The 21,480-nt window shown below is 43.4% G+C and overlaps 1 protein-coding gene across 1 annotated transcript in view; it reads right to left on the bottom strand.

Annotated features, from left to right (window-relative positions):
* The window catches only part of WNK2 (WNK lysine deficient protein kinase 2), a 581,173-nt gene that overhangs the window by 307,388 nt on the left and 252,305 nt on the right, over nt 1–21,480 (bottom strand). The window contains exon 8 of the mRNA XM_078661612.1: nt 21,208–21,480. This exon is cut by the window's right edge and continues 19 nt beyond it. Coding sequence (XP_078517738.1) covers nt 21,208–21,480 — 273 coding nt within the window. The remainder of the gene's footprint in view (nt 1–21,207) is intronic.

Here is a 21,480-nt window from a genome sequence, read left to right as displayed (position 1 = left end):
TAGAAGAAGCCACCATGTTTTGATGCATCCATTTAGTATATTCTGAACTATAAATTCCCAACAGAAGGCTTTCATTGTGAACACGGTGTCACATTATGCACTTGCAGAAAGCACTAGTGATGAAGGGAGCAAATAGCAACAAACTTAAACTGTAAATGTTCTCCCACAAGAAACACTGACATTATAAAAATATTCTAATTAATAATATACAACACTGTTTAAGAGCACTTAAGTGTTAGCACATGCACCTCAGGATTCAAGAAATGTCTAACAGAATAGTGAATGTTGACATTCCAAATTAAACTGTTAGTTTAATGAACTAAAGCAGATTCCCAAGCATGCTTGAAAGATACTTTCATAGTCTGGCAAGAGCAATCGCTTGACCCATTTGACACCCTTTATTAGGTTATGGTTTGAACTAGATGCATCACAAAAACATCTGACATAGAATGGACTAAACAGTAAAAGGTCAATCAATCAAGGACATTTGTAAAGCGCTCGGTTGCCATGGCTAAGACGTCACAGTGCTCGAAGCAGAGACTGAAGAACGAAGCCCCGACAATCCTAATTCAATTTGGTTGAAGAGCCACTTTTGTAGTTCTTTCCTAATACAATGCTCCGACTCAACCATGCGATGTTTAATAGGCAAGATATTCCAAACCTTTGCTGTCAGCACTGTGAATGACCTGCCACCTGGCAAACTTTACCAAACCAGAGAATGTGCATGAGTAGGAGGTGGTTAGAGCTCAAAGATCTCTCCTGTTGCTACCAGCCAAGTCTATATCTCGGTAACGTAGGTAGTGGAGAAGTGTGGCTCAATGGTTAGAGCGGCAGACTCTGATGCAGAGGTCTAGCCCGGGAACAGGGTTCAATTCCCCGCCTCGGCGGGTCTTGGGTTCAAAATCCCACGGACCTGATCATTCTCGCCTCGGTGCCTATTCCAATCACGGAGTCCCACTCTGCAACTCTGGGCAATAGCTTGCTTAATCTCCACAACGGTCCCCACAACGCTAAGGATGCCTGGCCTCCACCTTGGGGGTGCCCAGGAGTGGACACCTCACAGGGAAAGCCAGAATGGGTTCCACAGCGGTATTCGTACAAGCGCCTTGAGACCCTTGCGGGTGAGTAGTGCGCTATACAAGTATCAATTTACATTTATCAATTTACATTTACTTTGCCTTCGAGGGCTTTGAACGCCAATGTAAGGGTTTAAAAAGAAATCCCTTTTAGCTTTTGCCTTCACGGCGCTAGCCCAGTGCTGATGAAATCTATTGTTTTTACTATATCTTAAAAGGGGCTTACATCCCGCCTTCACTTCTAATTGGTCAGTGTGCTTGCCACTTAACTTTTCCTCCATTCCTATTGGTTATAGGTTGTGTGTTTCTCTTACCAGCATCACAATGCCCAAGTATTCCTTCTCATCCGCTTTAGTGGGTGGAACTTTTTTCTTACATTAAGGCTGCACAGCATTTACTGTTTACCAATACTATGTTTCCCTGGCAGCATGAATTTAAAACGTGATCATTTTATAATTTCTTCCCTGCACTCCACACCAGTACATGTGTTCCATCGTCTTCATGCCGCTGCTGTTTTGACTTGCACTCTCCATGCTCTCCAGCTCCTACATGCTGCTTTACCCTTCCCACTACTTGTGCTTCCTATCACCTTCCCCTACCCCTCCTGCTGTTTGTAAAATCGCTTAAACAAAAAAAAAAGTGACAATGCGAACCGAAGGTATAGGAGTGCTTTGCATGAGCACCAGTTGCATTATGGAAGGGAGCATTAATTTGCGTGGGAGTGCAGCCAGTGGGTGTGCAGGGGCGTGGCTCTCATAGCCAAGCTTCTGCTAATACTGTACCGTCAATACAGTGAGGGTCAGCTCTGCATACCTCTGGCCCTGTGGCTCATCTTGCTGCTAGCCTTTTCTTGGAGGGTGGCCTCCAAGCTCACATACCTCACACCTAGCCATGTGCCACAAACCACTGAGATCGAGCTCCATTTGAACTGGCCTCTAATTGAGGAAACAACCTAGAAGCCAAAGGCATTTCACATTTCTTCATGTCGCGGAACATGGGCACTTAGAGCCCTGTAATCGCACTGCTCCCAAGCCAGCAACGTTATACTGGAATGAGTCAATGAAGACATTTCTGTTTCGGACCCGGTAAATATTTTAGCAATTTAGGAGGCAGGCACATGCATTTCTTCAATAAAACAATAGTGAAATGGGCTTTGACTCATTAAACTAGGGAGGTCCACCCCTTAACAGGGAAATCCATGCTTTAAATGGACAATTATTAAGTGGCAGCACTTTATAATTTGAAAGACACGGTCTTATTTTTAACATTCAAAGGAATGGAGTGCTTTTAATGCTAGCGTATAAGCACTACTAAGTAGCAACCAGGTATCCTGGGAGTCAGAGTACCTCCACTTTAATATTTTAATTTCAAGCAATGGCAAATTGATGACATGTATGCCCGGGTGTGGGTTCCGTGCTCGCGGTGCTACGTTTTGTTATGATGACGCCAAAGACTCCATGGGGCAATGCAAATAGTATTCAAGCATCAAAAAAATTAAATACCGAAAATGCTAGACAAGCAGCAAGAGACAAAAAGTGCAAATTGGCAGTGATGCAAACAAAAAAATCCAAAAAAAACGTGAGAATAACATCTATTCGGAATGATGCATGGCTGTAGAGGAATTTCGGTTACGATTCGACTGGTTTATACTTTTTACATCGAACAATACATATAAGGGTCTCTTGGCGGGGGCATAGATCTTCCTGGAAATAAAAATTTCAAAGGAGCCAGAATACCAGAGTTTTCTCAAAAAAATATCAAACCAGTTGGTTTTGCGACCGCTCTGAGAAAAGGAAATTACACGATCCTATTGCACAAGCCATCGGTGTTGTTAGGTTTCGCCAGCACAGTGCTTGGGCAACTAGAGCCCAATTTAGGGGGGTGGGGGGGGAGCAAATAAAATTTCAGGGGGGGGGGGGCTATTTCTTCCAGCAGTAGGTAGAGTGGAGATGCAGGGGCTCTAAGAAGGGGGTGAAAAAATAAAGCCATGTTAAGAAGTAAATGGTCTTTTAAATACCTGTGAAGTACTCTGGTGCGGCTGCAATAAGACTGTCGCTCGACCAGCCATCCCACAGCAGGTCTAAAACTGTCTGTGTGTGCGCCCGGGAAGCTGTCTCAGCCTGGGCTGACGCACACACGGATGGGGAGGTGGGGGCGGTTGAGCGGCCTTTTCCTAGAGCTGCACAAATAAGCAAATTTGTGTATATGCATGTTAGTCTGTGTATGTCTGAAACACATATACGTTTATTAAATAGTTTATTCTTTTGAAAAGCTCCTTTTAAAAGCCAAGCTCTTTTCAGGGGAGGTCCTTGGACTGTCAGATCCAATCTGTACTAACAAGCATTTGCAATGTAATAGGTCTCGCATTTACGCAAGCTTGAGCTATTGGCATTAAAAATGATAATGCCTTTTATTAATGTTTTAAAAACAAAAACAAATAAAAAGTATTGTCATTTACAATGCCACTAGCTAAAACTTGTGTAAATGCGAGACCTATTGCATTGCAAATGCTTGTGTATATGTTTCAATTGGTTGTACGATTTAAAGTTGAGAACAGTCCTATAAAAAGAGAGAACGCCAATCAAAAAAACCTTCACACACACTGGCTTTCTCTTTCCCTCGGGCCACCACACAAACACACACATCAGGTACCAAAAGTTTAACTCTCACCTCCCCCATGTCCAAAGGCAGCGCCTCTCAGCCTGGCCTCTGCCCCAGAGTAGTGAGTCATACAGCCGTGGTCCCAAGACCGCATTCGTGCCCAGAGTTGTATTTACCTAGGCTGTGAAGAGCGGGCTGCCGCCGTGGGGCCTGGATAGCCCTCCAAAGCCTTTCTGAGCGGCGCAAAATGCAACATTTGCAGGTAAGGTTTATAGCATTAGTGATTCAGGCTACATTTAAACGCTGCTTTTAGATGCTTTCTTTGTTGTTATTCCACAAAATTATCCAGAACCATCCTGTTTGAAATGGGATATATGTCAAGGGAAGGGTTGTTTTCGGGGTCTTTCTAATTCACAAGTGTCACAAACCAGGGCAGGACTGAGAACAAAAACCGGCCCTGGCAAAGTGCTCGGCAGGCCTCCTGGGGGTGCGACCGAGCTCTTTGCCGGGGCCGGTTTTCGGCCGTTTTTGTTACAGGGCCGATTTTGCAGCTATGCTGCAAACACGGCCCTGTAACAAAAACGGCCCCAAGGGCCCAAAACCGGCCCCCACCCTTGTGGCGCACCGGGGGATTGCCCGGTGCCCGCAACGGCCAGTCCGGGCCTGAACGGTGGTAATTTAAATGGCTGTAGTAATAACTTTGATTCTACTGCATTTTACGGCAATAAGATGTTTCCCCAAGTGTGTCACGAAAAAGGCACTGAAATGTCACATCTAAGTACACTGAAAAAATTGCTAAGTCGCACAATGGGGAAATACTTGTCAGCTACACGCGTCTGCTGTCAAAAACATAGTTTGTGCTTTGTGGGTGGTCTTTGCTACATGGTTGTAAGAGGTGGCTTGGTTGCATCTGACGAGATGGCCGCCCTAAGTGCCTCAACAGCAGAACCTGGCCCTAAGTGCCTTAAAACAGAACCCGGCCTATGTATCTGAACAGCAGAACCCAGGCCTAAGTGTCTCGACAGCAGAACGCGGCCCTAAGTGCCTCAACAGCAGAACCCTGGCCTAAGTGCCTCAACAACAGAACCCTGGCCTAAGTGTCTCAACAACAGAACCTGGGCGTAAGTGCCTCGACAGCAGAACCCTGGCTTAGGTACCTAAACAGAAGAGGAGAACCCGGCCCTAGCCTTAGTCAGGGCTCATCCCTACACATCAGAGTGAGTATAAAGGCTGATGCTCCTGTGGTCTGTAAGAAAGCTTAAGCCAAAGTGCAATTACAAACCGATGAAACCACCCCATCCAAAGGAGCTGTGACCAATGAACAGTGGCTGGATGACGTCACACTTCTAGTGAGTGTACACTTGAGGCTTCACTCCCTCTTTATTATAAGATTGGGTGCTCAGGGTTCTCCAATAATTGTTGTTTTCTTTCAGTGGGTAATAAAGAGGACAGCGTAGTTGTTGTTTCATTAATTTACACGTTGGAATAAGTTGTTTTTTAAAGGACATCATTTTGAGTGATTTGTTCCTGAAAGCCTGCTTATAACAAGGAACTCAAGCACCCCAGAGACAGGACTAAGTGACCAGGGCCAGGTTCTCATGCAGCAGCTGAGGGACAATGAATCACACAGTAGTATCACCAATGAAGTTGCCCGCTGTGCAAAGCAAACAGAACCGTGAGCAGAAGAAAAGATGAAGGGAAGCCTTAAACATAAAATACTCTGAAAGTAACCAGGAGACTGTCAGGGTCGCAAATGGAGAAGGTGCACAGAGGCACTGGGTCATACTGCCCTAAACAGGAGGTGAACCCCAGGTCATACTACCCTAAACAGGAGGTGAACCCGGGTTCATACTGCCCTAAACGGGAGGTGGGTGGAGAGGGTTCACCTGCTAAGTCAGCACTTCTTGGATGATGATGAGGCGTGAAGTGCGCTGGCACTTAGGCGGGCTTCTACACACGCTGCTGTGCTCTCTGCTCTTGCGTTGTGCTCAGTGTTGTTGCGTGGTTTTTAACCTTCTGTCGAGTAGGTTTCCTGGATGCGCTAATAGATTTTGAATTAAAAAAATTAAGCAAATGGTTTTTTAATAAGTGCGTGAAAATGTTTCCATACCGTAAACAATCCCATGTCTGACTCTTGTGTGCCAAGCACAAGAATCCTAGATAAGGTTTAAAATGCACTCACCTTGCCGAGAAATGAAAGAGAAACACATTGGTTTACACTTTTATGGATTTAACCCCTTCGACGCTGATGACGAGCTGGGCTCGTCATGCAGTAGCCTCCTGCTACGCTGATGACGAGCCCAGCTCGTCATGTAAAGTGGTATCTGCTGATTCCCAGCACAGGAGAAAAATCCCCATAGCGTTCAAGGTGTTAAAAGATTGCATGAAACCGAATGAACTTTATTGTGATGATTATGGTGAAGGGAGAACGCAGTCCTCCACATTAGGCGAATTAGAAGCTGTTAATCACAGGAGTCAGACCGACATTTGAAGCCCTGTCTTTGAAAAACAAAGTGTTACAAGAAATTCACCACCATCACCTCTTCATGACTTATATTATCCAGCTTAGCTCCTCGAAGGCTATGCGGGGGTACTGCAGCTCTGAGGTCCGCCAGGTTACAGCGCCCCTCCTGGGAGAGTCAGTGTGAGGTCTGCTTCGGAGAAGGTGCTACGTCTGCAGCAATGGAAGCTGGTGCCAGGGGCCGCAAGCGGGGCAGAAGGGTGGTCGTGAGCCTGTATGTATAATCTAAACTTCCCTGCAGTGTGCCATTTAGTCCCTGTATGCATGCAATATAACAAAGCTGGAACTATTGACCTCTCCAGTGCTTGTGCATATTGTGCATATACGACTTAATATCTGTAAAGTACCAGTTTCCAAGAGCTCTCAGTTTAAGAAAAAAGGGGAAATGTGAAGAAACCCCAATGCATGGACAGCAGAGTGCGGGTGGGGGGTGCGAAAATTCATGGACAGAGTAATGCGGGCGGGGAGATGGTGGTGCAAAAAACCACGGGCATAATAATATTATACTATGGGGTACTGGAGACAAGGACACAACGTGAAGAGACGCAGCGCACATGCGCTGCAATGCTAGGTGAGAGGGCGGGGCCTAAGGGAGACAAGGTGGTCAACAACCCACTTCCAAAGAAACCGGAAAGAAAAACAATGACTATAGATCGAGCAGCGCATGAGCTGCAACGCAGGTGAGACCTAAGGGGCAGGGCTTAGGGGAGACAGGGCAGTCACCAACCCCACTTCCAAAAAAAACAGACCGAAAACCAACAACTATATATCTTGCAAGTGAGCAACGCAGGCGAGACCTAAGGGGACGGGGCCTAAGGGAGACAGGGTGGTCACCAACCCCACTTCCAAAGAAACCGGACAGAAAACCAAGGACTAGCGTGCAATGCAGCGCATGCACTGCTACGCGGGCGAGACCTGAAAAAAGGATGTTTTTTTAATCCACCCTACCCCCTCACTCCGCCCCATCATCGGGCGACCTTTCACACTCCTGAGCGACACGAAACCTTAGCAGACAGCATGAACTGCACAAGAAACGAATAAAAAAAAAAAATAATCGAACATTTCAATATAGCGCTTTTTGCTTTCACACCAGATTTGTGCTGTGTGTAGCTATTGGTGTTTTTACACAGTGTGTAGTGCTTTCCGCTCTCAAACTGCAGTGGGCTGTTATAAGTTAGTGTGCTGTTCTAGGTTACTGCTAGAACCATGCAGTGCAGTGTCCTAGAATACACGTGCCGTGCTTTTAAGCATGTGCAGTGCTGTAATACCCAAGGAGTGTTTAATAATTTAATAGCATACAGCGTGCTGCACTAATAATGCAGAGACACGTGTTGCAGCACAGTGGAAGGCCCTTTGCAAAGCTGGACTGCCCATCTTTCTGTTGCTTATTGCTATATTTATGTATTAAAACGGTACTAATGAAGTACAACCAAAGCCCAGACAGTGTTAACACATTTAAAAGAAGACAGTAATGAAATACTAGTACAAATTATGCCGCGTAATTTGCCTTTTCTCGCAGCATATTTTGCTCAACCCTGCTTCATAATTTGGCCCTCTCCAGCCGCATAGTGCAAATGGCTCTAACAATATCTTAGCACCCAAGCTGTCATAGGTGAAACCTATTGGCTTTGACAGTGCTTGTTGTGCAACAGGCAGCCAATGAAGATACTCGCGATGGGGCGAGGTGTGTTGGCGGAAAGAACCGCCAGATTAGCCTGACAGGCACATTCTGTATGATCTGCAGCCTATGCCCCAAATAAAGGTGTTGTTAAAACGTTAACCTTTGTTAGCTCCTCTTACTGCACCAGCAGTCATTTAGAGCTTTTGAAGTTGGGAAACTATCAGTCTATGCAATTCAAATGTATTAGACAAGCACAGAATTAGTTCAGAACGGTGCATGAATCAAAATACAAAAAATACTTTATAAAACGTAGATAGAATAAAAACATCCGAGTTTGTATCCAACTTCACCTTTACTAATCTGGCTGCAAGTTAGTCTTTTTTCAAAAAGGGAATGCTCCCCATTGCACTGCACAGGGATTTATTACCACTGCGTCAAAAAGAAAACATTACTGTCAAGCTCATTATGTAATTGACCGGGATTGAGCTGCCACAAATGGATTCAGAAGGGATGCTCACTTCCATATCTCAGTATCTCGAGGCTTTCCTTGAGAGTGGGTTTAAGTCCAGCAGGAGGTTGCCATATCCTATTAAAATCAAATCACATTCTCCTTCAGGAGACCACTGAAACAGTGATCACAGTTCATTTTGTTTCAAGACCTTCATCTACATTATCCCCAGGGATTAGACCTGGCAGTCTACACGGCCACTGTAATCACAGTAGAAAGCTTTTAAAATAATCGGAAAGTATTCATTAGCGGTATTGGGGTTTGTGAACCACTGGAAAAGCCCCTGAACGAAGGTACACTGAGATTGTGAAACATATAAGCAGAAAACATTGTGGGAATATTTTGCAACTCGCCACCGTATACACGCCTAATAAGTATTGCCCTCCTTAGCAGATTTTTCCCTTTTACAGTATGTGTCCATAGCACAAAATTGCCTTGGACAATGTCTTATCACCACCAAGAAGTAATAGGGTGGAGCACAGATAAGGAAGGGCGAGAAGGCCATTGCAAGGAGAATTGATCTTACGGAAAAAAATGAGCAGTTTTACTGGGCAAAGCAGTTTGTTTTTACTCCAGTTTCCACCCAACCTCCCTTATCTTCATTGTAGGATTCCCTAGAAAGAAATAGATCGGGTGTGTAGTAAGAAGTCAAAATGGAAGCTAGGTAGTAAGGACATCATTTTTTAGCCAGTAGTGGCTGCTACTGAGGGCAGATGGTATTGGGGGGAGGTTGCGGGGGTTAGCGGAGGAGGGGGAATACAAAAAAAGTTGCCAGGTGCCGCTGCCTCTCCTCCCTCACCTTCTGGCAGCAACAGGAAGCAAAGAAAAACCAAAGGTGGTGATGGACGGAGCGTTGACAATACAAACACTCACCCCCAGTCAACTGATCTGGGTTTAATCCATCACCGTTCTTTAGCTCACTCCGCCACCCCAGTTCAGACATGGCCATATGCAAATCAGTCTGACCCTGTGCCTCATGGGAACAGTCCAGCCCGAACTGCCAAGCCATGTCTTCCCTGGACCGGAATCAAGCTTCCCAGGACCGGTTTCTGGCATTACAGCCGTCTTCAGCCGGGCTTGCTTGACTCCAGGGGCAAAGTGAGCAAGGGACTCACGTCTGAGCATACCCTGCCACACTTAGGGCAAACAAAGAAAAACCAAAGGTGGTGATGGACGGAGCGTTGACAATACAAACACTCACCCCCAGTCAACTGATCTGGGTTTAATCCATCACCGTTCTTTAGCTCACTCCGCCACCCAGGAACAGGAAGCACACAGCTTCCCAGAATACCCTGTCCAATCCCAATGCTGTCTTACAGCAGCATTGTGATTGGTCTGAGCGCCGATGTTCGGCACTCAGACAGGGGCTTGGAGACTGGGCATGTTTCCCACCAGGCTGTGTAATGCAGCCTGGTGGGGAAGATGCAAAGTGCGCTGGATTGTTTGGGCGGCCCAAAAGGGCCGGCCAAGCAGTCATGAGCACTTAGGGAGTGTGCTGAACACTCCTTACCCTGCCCTCTGCAATGGCCAGCCCAGCCCCACCCACCCGGAAGAAAAAAGAAAATAACTATCATTTTTGTTTTCCTTTTTACACTGCTGGCAGAGCAGTGGGGAGATGCTCCTCCGCATTACCGGAGGAGCTGCCGCTGTATTTAGCCACAGATATTTAATAAAATAGCCTGTGTGGAGCGAGCAATAGCTAGTGAGCTAGTCTCCAGTTCGCATTGCATCGAGAAAGTGTTAGGAGTACCCCATGTGGCTGCTCTGGAAATCACAGCTGCCACATCATATGCTTCAGTGCAAGGCACGTATACATTTTTAATATAAATAAATAGGATTTGTATAGCGCAGCTCATCACCCGTCAGGGTATCCAGGCCCTGTCCATGGGCACGGAGAGATTAAGTGATGAGCCCAGAATCACAGGATGTTGAGCCAATGCAGAGACTTGAACCTGGACCCCCAGCTCCTAAATCAGCAGCTCTGGCCATTAGGCCACACCCTCTGATTTGTAGGCAAATGGAATCTTATATGTTTGATGGGCAGAGCAGAATCTAACTTTTTATCTCGATATGCAGAAGTGCAGCCTCTATTTTAATACACAGTTAACACCGCCAGATCTTGTATAATTTCTGTATATTAGTTAGCATATTCTGCCTATTAACTCCTGTTAGTTACTATATTACAGACCCATTGACACGTCTTAACAGGTCATTAAGGAGAAACTAGCAACATTAGTTGCTCATAAATTACTGCAAGTGATCAGTGACCTCACTAATCTGCAATATCACTGCCCGTTCACGGAGTGCGATGGAATTTGATATGTAGCAGCCCTAACAATGGGCACTCGCAGCATTTTGTTAAATGTTCTCACTTGCACATGGCCATGCCTGTAATCAGGTGGTCAGCAGCATTCGGCACCAATTGCAGAAGAGGTAGACGCTTCTCTGGCGGCACCAGAAATATGGAACTCCCATAGGCCAGTGTATAGTAAACAAAGTACACAATGATGGCAGTCAACTACAAGGATCATTTGTTTCAAGGTCGATAGGTGGAAAAAGCAGATCCTAGCAATGTTGGTTACCTGGATGTTCCAGGACAGTTTAGAGTCCAGGTAGAAGCTACAGATACTGGTGAAGACCACTATTTTTGGTCATCTATAAACTACCCAAAAGGCAGTGTCCCGAGTGGCATGTGGGAGCTCCATTTTTGTAAGATTGTACTTCATGATGATCAGTGATCTCCACCACTGTGAGCCTGATAGGCAGTCTGCTTGAGGGGGATGACTGAGAAAGACAAGCCAGACCAGAGATCAGTTGGGGGTCATCCGCATACATGTAAAATTGTGCTTTAGCAAGATGCAGTAACATCGGTAGGAGGGTGCCTCTAGATATTGAACAAAAGATGACCAGATAGAAACTTGCAGGAAACCAAAACGGAGCCCATTTGACTGAGTAATAAGGAATATGGCCACTGGATTTTGGAGATCTCCCGATACGATAGATTTAGGGGTGCTGTTTGTGTGTACATTAGACAGTCTGGTGTCAAAGGTGGTATGGATAATGCTTTCAAAGGCAGCAGACAGGCAGAGTATTATCTGAGCCCTGACACCCCCACCACCCGTCAGACATCTTAGACCATCTATGACCAATGCCAACACTAGTTTGGTAATTCTGCCTGGGTGGAAACCTGCATGGTAGAGGTCTAGTAGACAGTTTTCGGCTCATAACACTGATGCTGGCTGAAGGCTAGATTCTCCAGTAATTTATTCAGGTAAGGGAACAATGAAATAGGCCTGAAGCTGTTTAGGGGCAGCAGAATTTAATGAAGACTTTCTGAGCAATGCTTTACATTTTTTCATCTTTGAATGTTGTGTTCTGGATTTTACTAATAATCTAAGATCTGAGTGAGGTGTTAAAGAAAAAGTAACTTGTATAGCAGCTTCAGCCCAAGTAACTCTAGACACTTAGTTGATCAAGGATTCTGAGGTGGCAATGATAGGCAACTACTGCTGATGTTCACAGTGAAAACCCTCTCAGAGTTCAGAATTATATACACATGCATGGATCTACAATTCCTGGACCCTTGAAAGTGGGACCAAGGGGTTTGCTCTAGCAGAACACAAGCATCTTCTGAAGAACGGACACATCGCCTCTGCTGCACAAATCAGAACCGGCGCATTGCCTCTGTTGTGTGGATCGAAACCAGTGAATCATAGCTGTTGCATGGATCAGCAACATCACCACAGCATGGATCAGAACCACCTCTACTGCATGGATAGGACCCGATAAATCGCCTTCGGAACCTTCATCGTGCGACGGTCTTTCTCGTGCAAGGTCCTCTCATCCCCCATGATCGTCTCAACGACGCTTAACCTCCACATCGCAGCTCACCGGTCATCAGAGGCAACGCATCACCATTGCTGTGCGAATCAGGACCGGTGCATTGCTGCTGCTGTGTGTGGATCGGCACGGATGCATTGCCTCAGCTGCACCCTGCATTCTTTGTGTTGGTGCAACCAGTATTACAGTCCTTTTGTTCAACGGGCCTCTGTATCTGACCCGACTGCCATCACGGTGAGCATGAACTTTTGACTTTGTCCCAGTCCGGCGCAACCAGACATCCCAAATAAGCGCATATTGCTTCTAAGTGCTATTTTATATATATATTTTTTTTAAATCATTCATATCCCAAGTTGTATATATTAGAATTTTGTCATTTTGGTCTGGTTTAATTTATTACATTAGTTCTATCATTCGAACCTGCTGTGGAATCTTTTTGTGTGGGGTTTTCACAGTTTTACTGTCTGAAGTGTTGTACAAATACTTTACACATTGTCTCCAAGTTAAGCCTGATTGCTCTGTGCCAAGCTACAAGAGGGTAAGCACAGGTTAATTGAGGGTTTTCCTGCTTCTTACCCCGACTAGGGTTGTGGTTGAAGCTTGACTGGGGCTCATCCCCTAGTCAACCTACAACCCAATTTCTAACAATATAGCTTTACGTTTAGGACGCTGCCCACGATGACAGAATAGTTTTTCACGTTAGTTTCCTGATGATTGAGATGTGTGTATATAGGTTATTCAACGTATTTTTTTCTTTTATGGAGTGGGATTACAAATTTGCCCTCTTGCATTAGACTCAGCTTGTGCTCCTCAGCCCTTACCTTATTATTCTTATACTTTTTTTTGCACCAGAAAATAAAAATGGGCATTCCTCTAGAGTCTGAAGCGGGCACACTCATTCGGTGTCTGGAAGTATACACTACACAGCCAGTTTCATTTATCTGTTTTCATCCAGACATAAAAAGGTGACATGAAGCGCACAATTCTATTTTGTAGCTGTGGCAAGACTACCCTTCTACTTGGCTCAGTGACCCCAAATCCTATATTTCCACAGCCCAGGTTTGAACAGTTCCATATGTTGCACAGTGACTTCCTTCGAAGCCAAACAGCCTCCCCGCTCCAGTTGCGGAAACCCTTTCAGCACACTCAACACCTGCTTTATGCTTTTGTCAATAAACTTGAATGCGGTTTTACAGTTAATGACAAATTCATCCATTTTGAACAACAGTCAATGACGCTTTCAGCAATGAGCCTTTATCATTGCTGCGTTCGACATAATATTTTGGTTTTAAATGCCCGTAATTTAATATGTATAGCAGCGTGTTCCTCTGGCTTCGGCTGTAAAATAGACTCACTCTAATTTAAGTGAGGGGTCCGATAGAGGTGTAATGTCACTTCCTGGACGATTTTTGCAAGATGCCAAGGCTCATCTAATAATACATTTATTAGTTTGTGTGGTCTGTAAATAACTTTAATACCAACATTGAGTATAAGATTCATACTCTGGTGGCCTTCTGTTAAGAATATATGTATTTGGGAAATGGCTACTAGAGCATACTACAGACAAAGGTCTCCCAAATTTTCTCCTTTTGTATTCAGGAACTGGTCTTTCGCAATGGATGCAATGATCGCCCAACTAAGGAATGGCAAAGGCGACTTCGCATATCCACAGCCAGGTCACCATCCGACTGGAGATAAATCGACAACCCCATTGATGTCATTTAGGGGTCTCCTGGGGTCGTAGCTGCAACCCCTGGCTCACCCCTTACTACCCCTGGCACTGCTTTTGCGACATCTGACCTCAGAGGTGGCAAAACCAGTGCCTTGTACAAGGGACAACTCTTTCTAATGGGCACTGGTTGGAGCTCCACTTGCCTGGTTTCTGTCATTTTTTTTATCATACAAATAGTGATTATTGTTATTCACTATTAGTGTAATAAACAATTGGGTACATTAGCTGGAATATGACCTATCTGGAAGTTAAAGTAAGTCAAAAATCCTGTTAAATGGATGTTGTATGCATGCTTGCGGGTGAGTGTGTGTTCATGTGTGCAAAAGTGTATCAATGTGTTAGTATGTGTGTGCGAGTTAAAGTAAAGGACAAATGGTGTGTGATGTCACTTCTGCTACCCCTGGCTTTTGATTAATTGATGTCCATTGACAACCCCTCTCTGAAAGCCTCAGTCCCGGAAAAAAACACCCACAAAGTATATTCTTCATGTATGCACTGAAAATCTGGAAACATCCCTGTATTCAACAGGAATGCTCCAACCCTTCTGCAATTTAACAAAAAACTGAAGACACACACCTTTAAGAGCATTACTTCACAACGAATTAAAAGTCCACGTTCAACCATTAAAACCCAGCCTCTCCTCTAAAATCTACTTGATTGTATCATAGCTTTTGTACTTGCACAGTGATCCACATCCTTTTGGGCTACTTTATCACTATAGAAATAGGGCCATAATACATTCAAAATCTTTATCAAGAAATAGTATTGTCCTAAAAGGTAATGCACTAAACTGCTTTAGTAGTTATTTTACTGTCACAGTCTACAACACATAGAACTCAATGCAGGACCGGAGTATCAAAGTCCAGGGCCTAATAAAAACCCGGATTTATTAAAACTGATCCTCTTACAGATAGGCTTCCCACGCAAGCGCACTGCGCACTTGGCCACGCATTGATTTTTCAATTTACAAATCTCCTGCAGCATCTGTACGATCCCAGGGCTCGGTATTACACAGGCTGCTTTGCTTGATCGATAGCTTGTACATCTCACAGCTAAGCGAATTCCAAGTGGCACATTATGTTTGATAAACCTGAGAGATTCTGCAGGCTCTCAGAGCTGGCGCTAGTATGCTCGCTTTACGATGGTTTAGGATTCAATCTCAGTCTCTTTAGGGATGAGGCACACGTCGCCAATCCTCCATCTTGCGCCTACTAGACAGCATCATGATTCCTTCTTAAAATGTGTCACCACCTGACAGCTCACAAGCCTCATTGTAAACCTGCAGCACACCTTTCCATTCATGACCAGCTGCAAGCCAGAGGGCTCTGTGGGTGGGGATGGACCTTGCTGTGTGAAAAGATGACTGTACTGAAAGGCCCTAGGTCACTACAGAGTAAAATATGACCATAGTTCCCTTTCAAGTTTTTTTCTGAAATTAAAGCAGTGAAGCTCTAAAAGTGCCCTCCTCATAGAAAAGTATTCGACTAACAAGCAGTAGCATTTAAATAACATCCCAGAAGGTGGAAAATAGATGACCGAATGTAATGATTATATTGTTGGAAAGCACAAACTGCAGGCTTTTTCTGCACCCTAGATTTGACTCTGCATGCGTCAGAGGCCTATTTATCTGCGTTCGGCATCGCATGTTTCTATTCCTGTTCCCATCACACTGGAGTGAGAAGAGAAGCATAGCACAGGACAGAAGTACTAGGATGTACATGAGGCTTTTGTTTTTTAAAATAACACCTAGGCAACGCTCAACAATTACGACAGACAATAACATTGTGGTACAACAATATTGAGGGCAGAATATCGAGTGACAAAATATCAAGAGGCACGTTCATGTAGGGATGTATAGATGTACTGTTCCCAACTCCACATCTCAGTACCTTGAAGAAATACGTATAGCGTAGTTACAGATTTGTAAAGTTCGGCATAAAAAAAATATAGACTTACATACTTGTCAATTTCTGTTTTCGATATTCTGACATTGTGTCCCATTGATACTGTAGTTTCAATATTTAGGGGGTACATCCCTAAGTAAGATGCCAGATGCATATGATCTTTTGTGCACAGGAGTGTGTTGCTTTTATCGTGGATTGCCGGAGTCTGGTGGATGTAATTAATAGGGATAACCAACAATAGTAATGGTACTCCTTAGGAAGCCCTGAATGGAGTTTCTCCCTTTGATGTAGCTAAAAAAGAGAACCCTCCGTCAAGTTCTCCCCTTTCAGGCTACTACTGGTTTTTGTAAAGATTCTTTTGGGGTTAATTACAAAAACGTTTCAATTCTATGAAACTGAACTTAGTCATTGACAGGAACTATATACCTTGTATAAGTCCATATGGTTCCCAGATTTGCTTCAGGCCAGACAAGGGAAAAGACTTTGCATATTCATCAATTGAGCGAGTGCTTTTCATTCTTTACAACAGAAAGACCCTTAGTCACTTACACTTTTTACTCCTACTCCTAGAAAAGCAATATTTCCACATCCTTGTTAATTCCCAATATGACCGGAAACAACTTTGTAGCCTTGATTGTATACATCTTTTAAGGGGAAGTTGCAGTCCTATTCTTGCTGCTGGGGCAAAGAGTCAAATTCTACTGCTCACAACAAAGACAGCCTCCTAAAGAGATGGAGGACCTCCGGCTATCAAATAAGGAGGAAAGGGATTAAAATCCCTTTTTAGGAGATAAGGATTCTGCCTGTGTGACTAGGATTAGGGCAATCCTCAAACACAATGAAAGCTTTTGTTTAGATTACCATCTGATCCTCCATCTTCTGAAACTACATCAAGATGAGTACCAGAGATGGAGTCCATCTGAGCAGAAAACGAGCTGCAATATGTCCATCCATGCTCCTGAATCATCATTGAGATAGAAGGGTTTGTTGTTCATCTTGTATATAGCTCTTGGGAGCCTGAAGAGTAGGAGAACCCATACAAGGAGTATTTTTGGAGGAATAGCAGGAAAGATGGTGCCAAGTACTACTTTGGGAATTAAGTAAAGGAAGATTGTTCATGTGTTTTATCAAACAATAACCATCTAAAAAGGTCTGGGGAAACTTGAAAGTTTACATGTGATGAACAGCTGCATTTCACAATGGATAATGAGACTCTTGTGGTGATCCACCTCTCTCCAGGTCCTGCACAGAACACACACAACAGTTCAGTTGACCGAATTAACTGCATAGTTTTTGTGACTGAGTGTCAGTATACCTCTGTGCAAAGACTTGATCCACAAGGCGGTGTCACAGAGAAAAGAAACCACCACACCACCGGAAAGCACCACAAACAAGATCTAGTAAATCTTCAATTAGAAATGACTAGGCAGAAACTGGGAAAATAATTGTCAACTCCGGCAGTAGACAGCTGGATCAATGACGTGCAGTCTTGTAAGCTTGCTTGGGCTATGGCATAGCATTCTGCAGAAACGGAATAGCACCTTTTAACTCTTCATATCTTGTCTAATCCTTATCGTACTTACCCATTTATAACAAAGAATTAGAGTTCCAATAAAGAATTACAAGATGAATCTATCACCCCTGTCACCATTGAAAAAATGTCTATGCAAGTTTTGAGTTATATCGTTTTTCTAGAAAAGTTGCATTAACCCCTTCCATGCTGATGACGGCCCCCGTCCATCATGCTACACAGTGGGCGTGTGCTGATGACGGCTGGGGGCCGTCATAAACCCGCCCACTCTTCAGAAGTGCCACACAGGCGTAGAATCGCGGGCGCGCCCAAGGGGTTAAATTGCATTTTCAAAAGCAAATGAAAAATCAAATAAAGGTACATCAGAGCATACATATTTCAAGGGTTGCACCACAGGCAAAACAGGTAAACACTTTTCCGGGGTTGGTTTAATAAAACCCTGTCTTTAAAGTGTTAGTATGGGTACCGCATCCCATAAAAATCGGGGATCACGATGCAATACCTGCTTTTGCAGAAATAGAGAGTAGGCAAGCATTTCCGGACCAAGTCATAGTTGGGCAGAGGCTTGATCCCTCTCAAACCCAAGATTATAACCTGTAGTAGAGGGCCTTTTGTGAAGGTTGTTCAGTCTTGGTCTGATAAGAATATATAACAGTACAACAGAACTGGGGTGAGTCTCATTATTCAACGAAAATTAACACACTCAACAAATTGCATCCTATCCTCACACAAGAGAAGATTTGATGAATTACTTAACGTTGCTACTCAGGGGGACTAGACGGAATTCCATAGCTGAGGACTGTTATTCTGTTTCACAAGTATAGAGGTGTGGTATTAGAGAGAAACATTAATGTGTAAATAATACTACTGCAATAGTGAAAACAAAAACATTTTAATCCTCATATTGCAATTAAACTTTATAGTCATTGGAAGCAGATATTGGACGATTACAATTCAAAACGAAAGGCAATAAAACCATTCAGTTTCAAATTGCCGTAATTTATCAATTATGAACAGATTTGGGTAAAAGTATGGTGAAAGACACAGGAATCCAGATTCCATGATTGCTAGGCCCTGTCCTGAAGGGCATAAGAGGAGACCACATAGAATCAATGTAATATTCTATGGGGTATCATGGAAAGGCTATCCCAAGTCATAACCATACAGGAAGGATTTCACTAGAAGGTTTTAAATATATCTATTGTGAATTCATAATAAACAGGACCATCATGTCTACTTTACAATGAGAAGCTTGGAGGGGAGAAAAGCAAGATTTGGGGTGGGGGATGGATGACAAAGGTTCATGGGTGAAAGGGAAAGGGTACAGGGAAAGAAGCAGGCAGTGATAAAGAGAAGGGGGAGGGGAGCATGGGGGCGCCTCAAAGAGAAATCAAGAAGAGAGGGCAGGGACAACCAACTCTTAATATCAAAAGTGAGATTAAGATGCTCTTCTCTACATTATTCGCTGGATGTAAATTCAACCTTTCCCAAAGTACTCAAGTGCTAAAGTGCAAAAGTTAGACTATCAATATGAACTCGTCTGAACATTAACTAGAAACTAAACTTGCACACAAACATTGTTTCTTTTTCCGAGTCTGGTGTGACGTCTAGCTAGCCATAAACTGCAGTTCAGCATAGAAACTCAAACCATACTGGATCCTAATGTAGCCTCAAAAGTAAGCACACAAGATGTATTTTCCTTCAAACAGATGCACATATGCACTAAACAGCGAGCCGAAATACAGTGCAGTCTCGTTAGAATGTAGGTGTTAGAGCTTCGTCTGTAACCTATACGTTAAACATGGCCATTAGGACAGAAAACAAAGCTCTGAGTGTGGTTTGATGTACTGATGAGAACAACCCACAAAGAGACATGAAAGCTTACAGTCTTAACAGATGATAATTTGGAAGGTAGAGCTTTAACAAGAATACCCTATATAACAATTCACTACCTGCCACAAATAAATACAGCAACTTTTGAAGACATCCTCATTGACTTCTAAAATATAAAAGGATTGTGATTGGATTTGTTTGCATATGGAAGATGCAGTAGAGCTTACTATTCATATCAGTTACAACTTTTTACACCAATAATTATTGACATAAACATGGGCTTCCTTCTAATGTCCCCAGAAATCACCACCGTTGTAAGGCGAGACAGCCCTCCACTCCTACCTTCTGAAACAAAAATGAAAATAAAAGAACCACCCATTCACCCATGCGATGTGCATCCAAACGATGGAAACATGCTAAAAAGTAAAAATGCAGGTCAATTCTGACCAGACAATACAAAAGAAGTCCGTAATGCAGTAGGGCCGAGGGGAAAATTGGGGAGACACTCATTTGCTACAACTATTGGAGCAGGTGACTCCAGCCAGTAGATCAAGCTACCACTAGCTCACAGACACCGTCAAAGTAGCTCACAGCCTAGAGTTAATATTTAAATAAGCATAGGATCACAGGTTTCATTTAAAGTAAGGGAAGGGTGTGTTTATTTACATTATCATCATGCTGATGGTAGCCGGGCCTGATAATGAGCATTGCTCAGTCAGATTATGACTCAGGCTGGTGCTGGGGCACAGTGGTGAAGAACTGAAGCATTGAGGTGTTTAACTCTTACATAAAAGACCTTGTCACCTCAGTATTGAAGCATGAGATCAAAATTATGTTTCTGAATTATTTTAAATAGGAGAAAATAAAAATGAAAAGTTACCTTAATGATCAAATGAACTCTTCATTTTAATATTCTCCTATTTTAAAGTGTCACATTTATAAACAGCAGGCCTCTTGCTCCCAGTGGCCAGTAGATATTGCCATATTTACAACTGAAAAATAGTATTTTTTTTTAATGGGAGAAATTTTAAGTGAGGAAAAATGTTTCTATGAAAAATTAAGTCTTAATGACTGGATTTACTTCCAGTTTTATGAAGAAAGTTTCTTCACTTTAAATTCCTCTCATTTAAACAAATGGCAAAGATGGCACAGTGTTTACAGGCCAATGGAAGCAAGGTGCCCCTGGTGTTTGTAAATGGGAGAAACTTTAAATTAGTTTTATGGAATCCATATAAGTTCTCTTCAGTTTCAAGTGTTGCCTTTGCACAGAGCAGACATCTTACTCCCGTTGGGTAGTAGACACTGTGCCATATTTATAACTGAGAAATATAGCTATTAATTTAGGTGGGAGAAATGAAAGTGAAGAAAAATGTTCCATATTATGAACATTTTTGCAGAACATTTTTCTGCACTTTAGATTTCTCCCATTAAACAAATGTTTGTAAGTTTGTGTTATACATGCAACGGTGAGACGTATGGCGAAAGGTATCTCCTGTGCCTCAAGTACATACGACACAGGCTCTCATTCACCCATACACATATATACTATTCACACGCACACATGTTCATAAATCCCCAAAGGCAACACTGACACATATGGTAACCCTGTCATAGTGCTCCTAGTCAAAGTTTTCTGTTCAAACAAAATTATCTGGCTCTATGGAAATTAGGGTTAAAGTCAATAAAGATGTGTGTGGGGGTGTCTAGTAACAACACACAAGTTGCTTAGCCTTCAGTAGCTTTCAATAAGTTTCTCTGATCAGAAGTAGTTCTTGCTACAGAAAGGGTTGAAGACCCCTTGATTGGATTTTCTACTCCTATTATTGCATTTCCTATGGTTAATAGTTTCACCAGAAACCAATGATGTTATAGTTCTTCAGTCATCAACAGATTACAATGCCTCACCAGATGTGAGAACAAAAGAGCTGCAAACCCTGCTGGAGAATCATGTAGGAAACTAAACCAAGAAAACCTGACCTATCAACGTGGAGAAGAACTACTATTAGCTTAGACAAAAATAAATACAAACACCAGACTTACATGCAACAGATGTAATGCTCGCTGGAAGTTTCTGCTGAAACGGGTGCTGGTCAAGTTCGGACTCTTCTGTTTCACTGGGAATATATTGTCCAACATTGGTAGGGTGTGCAACTTGAACCTGTGGCTGTGCTTGGAGTTGTGTAGGTTTTTCACTTGTTTCTACTTCTCGCTGGTCTTCCGCCACTTTTGCAGGCCACATTCTCTCCCTTCTCCAGTTAATTAATGCAACTCTGTCGCGAATTGATTTCGCTACAATCTTGACATCACTATCAT

Source organism: Lissotriton helveticus, chromosome 9, assembly GCF_964261635.1.
Source record: "Lissotriton helveticus chromosome 9, aLisHel1.1, whole genome shotgun sequence".
NCBI classification, from domain to species: Eukaryota; Metazoa; Chordata; class Amphibia; order Caudata; family Salamandridae; genus Lissotriton; species Lissotriton helveticus.
Note: the sequence above shows the minus strand (reverse complement) of the source record. Positions and strands in the feature narration are given on the sequence as shown.